Here is a 7419-nt window from a genome sequence, read left to right as displayed (position 1 = left end):
ACACCACAGAGAGATGGGAGCCACAGGTAGAAAAGGTTTTAAAGAGTCTCTTAGCAGAGGGAACCCTCAGCATGATAGTCCCGATACGGATATAAGAGCCCAAAATAACACCAAAAGGCAGGGAGAAAAGCATTCCTGCCTCAGTGAAAATCATCAGCTTATTGAGGGAGACATCAGAGCAGCTCAGCTTCAGGAGCGCTGCAAGGTCACAGTAGAAGTGGGGGATGGTATTGTCGGCAGAGAAGGACAGTCGGACCAATAGGAGAGTGTGCAACAAATCATGGACACAGGAGAGAATCCAGGAGCCAGCCACCAGCAGCACACACAGCCCCTCCCTCATGATAGTGGTGTAGTGTAGGGGGTGACAGATGGCCACATACCTGTCATATGCCATCACAGCCAGAAGAAAATTACCAAGACCGGCAAAATGTATGAAGAAATACAACTGAGAAATGCACCCCACATAAGAGATGGATTGTTGCCGAGTCTGCATGTTGATGAGCATCTTTGGGACAATAACTGAGGAAAGAGAAAGGTCAGAGAAGGCCAAGTGGCTGAGGAAGAAGTACATGGGCGTGTGCAGGCGAGAGTCCAGCCTGATGAGCAGGATGATGAGCAGGTTGCCCAGCACCGTGGTCAGGTACATGCCCAGGAATAGGGTGAAGAACACGTCCTGCTGCCCTGGCGGGATGGGGAGCCCCAGGAGGAGGAACTGGGACACGCTGCTCTGGTTCTCAGGCTTCATGCTTCTCTTCTGTCTGCAGGGGATGAAGAAGGTGTGGGAATCTCAGGAACCTAAGAAGGACCATCAGAATCAGCACATCTCATGCTATAATTTTCTGGGCAAGCCATTCATTTTGTAAAACTTTCATATTAATTCCACACACCTGTGGATGTATACATCTTCCCTCTCTCCCAGTCTGGCTCCAGGAAAACATTGAGCCCCTAAAGTGGTCAATAAGACTTCGTCACACAGTCGCACAAAGTGGTTCTCTGTTTTATTCAACCATTACTTTTTACATCAAGTCTGTGTCAAGACCTCTTCTAAGGACTGAGATGCAGCAGTGAACAAGAAAAGCAAGATGCCCACCTCTGTGAGATTAGATCTTCATGAGCATGGAGGGACCATTTCTACACCAGCCCAGAGCCAAACCATAATAATTCACTGTGGCAGAAAAAGAAGATGAGCCCCAGAAACTGGTATCAGTTGTCAGTGCCTTAAACCATGTGAGAATCCAGGGCTGAGTGTATACATCTTCCCTCTCTCCCACTCTGGCTCCAGGAAAACACTGAGCCCCTAAAGTGGTCAATAAGACTTCGTCACACAGTCGCACAGAGTGGTTCTCTGTTTTATTCAACCATTACTTTTTACATCAAGTCTGTGTCAAGACCTCTTCTAAGGACTGAGATGCAGCAGTGAACAAGAAAAGCAAGATGCCCACCTCTGTGAGATTAGATCTTCATGAGCATGGAGGGACCATTTCTACACCAGCCCAGAGCCAAACCATAATAATTCACTGTGGCAGAAAAAGAAGATGAGCCCCAGAAACTGGTATCAGTTGTCAGTGCCTTAAACCATGTGAGAATCCAGGGCTGAGTTGGGCTTCTTGGTGCATTTTCACACTCCTCCTGTGAATCTGCCAGGTCTCACTGACCCACAACTATAAACTCAGGGACACTCTCAAATGGTGGCCATTTAAAACCACTTGATGGCAGAATAGCTCCAAAACCGAAATAGTGCACAAACTATCTTTCATAATGTGTTTGAACATTTAGTACAACATTTGCATATTGGCCTAAGGACATACCTACATTTCCTAATTAAATCCACACGTCAAACTTACATTCCCAGATTTTAAAACCTGTCACAGCTGCACTAAGAATTTGTGTTCTTTCACCATTTTTAGTTTTTAAGAAATAGAAACATAAATGATACAAATTCTCCAGGCACACAGCAATGAGGTAGGAAATAGAAGGACACACACATGTGTGTATATCTATATGTATAATGTATGTAACATGTATAAAACTTAATATGTGTATTATCATTTTTTATATAATAAAAATCACCAAGTATTAGCTACTTCATGGGGTTCCATCTAATATATCATTTGTGATCAGAACCCACATTCTTAACTATTACACAGGGAAACATCCTTTTTCTTACTTAGGAAGGCCAGCACAACGTATTCTATTAGAACTGTGAGGACTCAAAGTTGTCCAAAATTCTGAAACCTCTCACTAGACAATTTCATTGGCATATATATATATATATATGCCTTCCAATTGACAAATTCTCAAATATATTAATTTTATTTTGCAAAATAACTGTTTACTGAGAGCCTCTGTAAGTTTCACAACAGAAGTGTGATTCTTTTCATTTATAGATGGGGAAAGTAAGACCAAAAGTTAAGTAACTTTCCCAAGGTCTCTGCGCTATTTGATGGTGATTCTGCCCAATAACCTCACACAGCCTGATGCCTGCAGGTTATTTTCCTGGGACATTTAATAAAAGTAAAGAGGAGGAAAGGAAAATTTTAAAAATGACCAAAAATTCAGAGAAAAACATTAAAAAAAAAGAAAATGTAAAGAAAAGGTTGCAAAATCTGAGGGGCTTTCACACTCTGGTACATGGAAAGGAGAGCAGATTTGTTTCAAGAAACTGGGAGTTGCTTAGAGTGCCAAAGAAAAAGGACCGGTAAGGACATACTTGAGTTCTGACACCCATAAACACACACACACACACACACATACACACACACACACACACACACATACACACACACACACTGCTGAACTGAGGATTCCAGCTGAGCTGAGGATTCCAGTCACCTGTGACCACGTTCCCATCCTCAGGGAAGAATAGTCAATATGTGGTTCAGCTTAAAAACACTTGTCTACATACATACAAATCATAAGTAACACACTAAGTGAGACATACACAACACAGAATGAAGGACCATCACCCACAAAAATACTAACACATCTGACTCATGGACTCATGTGGTAACATTCAACTCACCACATATATATACCTCAAGCGCTGTACACACATCACCAAAAGCACACAAGACGACTATTAGAACATCTTACATGAGCCCGGCTGGTGAGCCCGGCTGGTGCTGCTCAGTGGTTGAGTGTCGACCTATCAATCAGGAGGACAGGGTTCGATTCTAATCAGGGTACATGTCTGGTCTTTGGGTTCAATCCCTATTGGGGGGTGTGCAGGAGGCAGCTGATCAATGATTCTGTCTCATCACACATAGAGACATATGTTTTTATGTCTCTCTCCCTCTCCCTTCCTCTCTGAAATCAATAAAAAATATTTTTGTAAAAAATCCTACGCACCCTTCTGACCATCCCCTTCCAGGGACGGGTGTCTACCTGGTGCAGTTAAGCCTATTCAGTCACAGGCAGTCATTAAACCAGCAACAGCATCCAATCACCTGGTCACATACACATGGTCACATACACACAGAGAAAATCAAACAACACCCCTTCCAGCTCTCACACACGAGTGTGTCACCCACAGCACAGCTCCCATGTGCACCAGTACATGCTGCTGAGCAGAGGTGTGAGTCCTCTCTGACCTGACCTTGGTTCCTGGTGAGGTCGGGCGTCTTCCTGTCCAGAAGCAGAGATAAGTCTCACTCCCGATGCTCAGCTGTGAGGCCAGTGTTTATGATCACAGGCATGAATCAGGAGTCTCTCATCACACGCCAAGAAGTGATAACTTGTTCTACATGCATGAAAACAGGACTTTGAGTCAGATACATAGCTCACACAGACATACACACTTACACATGCTGCTATTAAAATCCAGGTACACAAGCGTATACAATACATGAGGACACACACACAAATTCATGGGCTCAGAGTCTCAGACATGAACCCACTAGCACACAGGCAGATTCATCGCCAAGTGCAGATTTCCAGCTCCTCTCACCTGGGCTCCTCATTGGTGAGTTCAGACACCTTCTGCTCCAGACTGTCGCCCATCTCCTCAGCTTTTCTTCAGGAGACCTAATATCTAGACACACAGAAGAAATATCTGGAGACTTGACACTTCTACACACTTTCCTTTTCCTTAACCAGCTCTAGAGAAATGAGTCCAATGATTACAATTATTAATGAGAGACTGCAACAAATTCCAAGTCCACAAGTTTCTGGCTAATTTCTGACTGTCCATTGGGGAGTCTTGTGTCCAAGAGCCAGAGGGACGGGAGTCCTAGGGGACAGTGTCCCTGATTCCAGTCATGCCCTGACGCCTTTCATCTTGGGCATTATTCCAGCTGGGACAAAGGATTTTTCAACTTAACATTTTAAATGATTTTAAACATAGACAAAAATTGTAAAATGCCATATAGGGTTGGAAAAATGTAGGTTTCCAGTTGTGAGTATGCAAGACACAGAGTTTATTCACATATTATTATTTATTATTATTGTATTATTTTCATGGTAACATACACAGAGAGAAAACCAAACACACTCTCCATCTCTCTAAACATACTTTTGCCTAACTGCCCATTGGGGAGCCTTGTGTCCAAGAGCCCGAGGGACGGGAGTCCTAGGGGACAGTGTCCCTGATTCCAGTCATGCCCTGTTACTATTCTAACTTTGTAATTAATAGATATCATTTGAGTAGATATTTTGATACTATACAAGCATAACATTTCCTTTACTAAAATTTCAACTCACTATATTTGACATCCATTGGTGATTCTTATAGTAGAAAATTATTGCAAATGTTGTTGCCAAATTGTGATATTATAATTCTACTAGAGGCCCAGTGCATGAAATGCATGCACTGGTAGGGTCCCTAGCGGCTGTCAGCTGCCGGCCTGGTACTCCCTCCTTTTCCCCAGCTGCTTGCTGCCACTGCCACCGGCCTATAGGGTTGGAAAAATGTAGGTTTCCAGTTGTGAGTACGCAAGACACAGAGTTTATTCACATATTATTATTTATTATTATTGTATTATTTTCATGGTAACATACACAGAGAGAAAACCAAACACACTCTCCATCTCTCTAAACATACTTTTGCCCTAACCTATAATTGGTAATGTAGTGTCTGGCAGGTTATCTACTGGATAGTTACTATTTTTTTAAGTTCCTATTCTAACTTTGTAATTAATAGATATCATTTGAGTAGATATTTTGATACTATACAAACATAACATTTTCTTTACTAAAATTTCAACTCACTATATTTGACATTCATTGGTGATTCTTATAGTAGAAAATTATTGCAAATGTTGTTGCCAAATTGTGATATTATAATTCTACTAGAGGCCCAGTGCATGAAATGCATGCACTGGTAGGGTCCCTAGCAGCTGCCAGCTGCTGGCCTGGTACTCCCTCCTTTCCCCCAGCTGCTTGCTTCCACTGCCACCAGCTGGGGCCTCCCTCCCTTCCCCATTGCATGCTGCCCTTGCCACCGGCCAGAGCTTCCCTCCCTTCCCCCGGCTGGCCCCACCTCCTGGTCAAACTCCTGTACAAACACTTGGTCGAGGGGACAATTTGCATACTATGCTTTTATTATATAGGATTATTTCTTCTAGATTTTTTATTTGTACTCTCTTATAAAAAGAAAATTACTCTTTTTCCACACTCATTAGTTTTTTATTTATGCATTTACTAGAAGCCTGGTCTACAAAAATTCGTGCACTCGAGTGGGGGGAGGTCCCTTAGCCCAGCCAGCGCCCTCTGGCAGCCTGGTAGCCCTCGGGGGTGTCCACCTGCCAGCTTAGGGGAGCAGGCCTAAGCTGCAATCAGACATCCTTAGTGCTGCTGAGGAGGCAGGAGAAGCTCCCGCCACCACCCATGCTCTCGCAGCCATCAGCTCAGCTTGTGGCTAAGTAGAGCTCCCCCTGTGGAAGCACACTGACCACCAGGGGGCAGCTCCTGCATTGAGTGTCTGACCCCAGGTGGTCATTGTGCATCATAGCGACTGGTCATTCTGCTGTTAGGGTTAATTTACATATTACCCTTTAATTATATAAGATGTCATTATGGACTCATAGATCCTTATTCTCTGAGTTATAATCATTTATTATTCATTTTGAAACTGTATTTGTGCTTATTGCCTACAAGGATTCTAAATGATCTCAGAGAAGCCAACTGGGAAATATATATAAAAGAAACCCAAGAAGCAGAAACTAGAAACTGAGAAGCTATGTTTAACCACAAGGGGATGGGTCAGGAGTGGAACAGGAAGAATGGGAGAAGGAAACAGCATAGATATTGATATATGACCTATAAATTGCAATCTATTTATACAGTTTAAAGCCCATGATTCCTAATTGATATCTCCAATTCTAGTTTGACACCATAGAGTTCTTTCCAGCCTCTCCTTTTTCATGTACATAGATCCCTAGACAGAGAGAGAGAGAGAGAGAGAGAGAGAAAGAGAAAGAGAAAGAGACTCCCTTTCCCTCAATGTTTACTTATTTGCTGGGTCCTTGGTACATGGTGAGTTGTTTCAGAATCTTGACTCACACCACTGTCAGTGACACACTAAGTACAGCTTAAAACTTTGTTGTCAGGTTTGTTTTTTTATTGTGAGAGTATATAGTAAAAATTCTGGGTTCAAGAATTACTTACGGTACTTATTTTATTTTCCTCTTTGGTGTAATTTCAGTATATAATAGGATTATAATTAGGTTCACCTATCTTGTTTTATTCTATTTTGCTTTATTCACCACCTCTTCTATTTATTTTTAGTGGAAAAAGACAACATAGTCAAAAGGACACAAATAATTCTAACCCCTCCCCTCTGACAGCTGTCGGTCTACTCTAGATTACAATGTCATTTGTTGACATTGTTTAATAAAACCATACAGATGTCAAGTGTACAGCTAAATAAAACAACACCTGCATACTGCATTGTGCACCCACCACCCAAAATTATCTCTCTTTCCCTCTCCTTTGATCCTCCCTTTGTTCACTTTCACCTCCTCCCAAAACCCCTTTTCCTCTGGCACTCACCATACTGTCTTCCAGGTCTATATGTGATATTTATTTTTTCTTGCTTTATTCCTTCACCATTTTTTTTGCCCAGCCCTCCTTAACACCTCCTCTCTGACTGCTGTCAGTTTACTCTATGTATCTATGCTTCAGTTTCTATTTTGTTTTTTGTTTTTCATTATTTTGACCATTAGAATACACACATAAGTGAGGTCATATGGTATTCGTCTTTCCCTGACTAAACTTAGCATAATAATTTCCAGGTCCATCCATGCTGTCTCAAAAGGAGATTTTCCTTTTTTTCAGCCAGGTAGTGTTCCATTGTGTAAATGTACCATGGTTTTTTTTATTCCTCATCTACTGATGGGCACTTGGGCTGTTTGCAGATCTTAACTACTTCCTGTGTTTCTTTATGTTTAAATATATATGAATATTTTACTTCCCCTTCATTTT

General features: G+C 42.0%; 1 protein-coding gene across 1 annotated transcript; it reads right to left on the bottom strand.

Annotated features, from left to right (window-relative positions):
• Positions 1-4: 4 nt before the first annotated feature.
• LOC102246237 (olfactory receptor 1J4-like) lies at positions 5-4044 on the bottom strand (the record flags this gene model as incomplete). The annotated part of the gene is made up of 3 exons (XM_005868852.2): positions 3947-4044; positions 3591-3739; positions 5-795 (listed from the first exon to the last, which is right to left on the bottom strand). A coding segment is annotated over exon 3 (741 nt), but the record flags the coding sequence as incomplete, so codon positions are not given.
• Positions 4045-7419: the final 3375 nt, after the last annotated feature.

Source organism: Myotis brandtii, unplaced genomic scaffold (genome assembly GCF_000412655.1).
Source record: "Myotis brandtii unplaced genomic scaffold, ASM41265v1 scaffold2772, whole genome shotgun sequence".
Taxonomy (NCBI): domain Eukaryota; kingdom Metazoa; phylum Chordata; class Mammalia; order Chiroptera; family Vespertilionidae; genus Myotis; species Myotis brandtii.
This window is presented reverse-complemented; position numbering and strand designations above follow the sequence as displayed.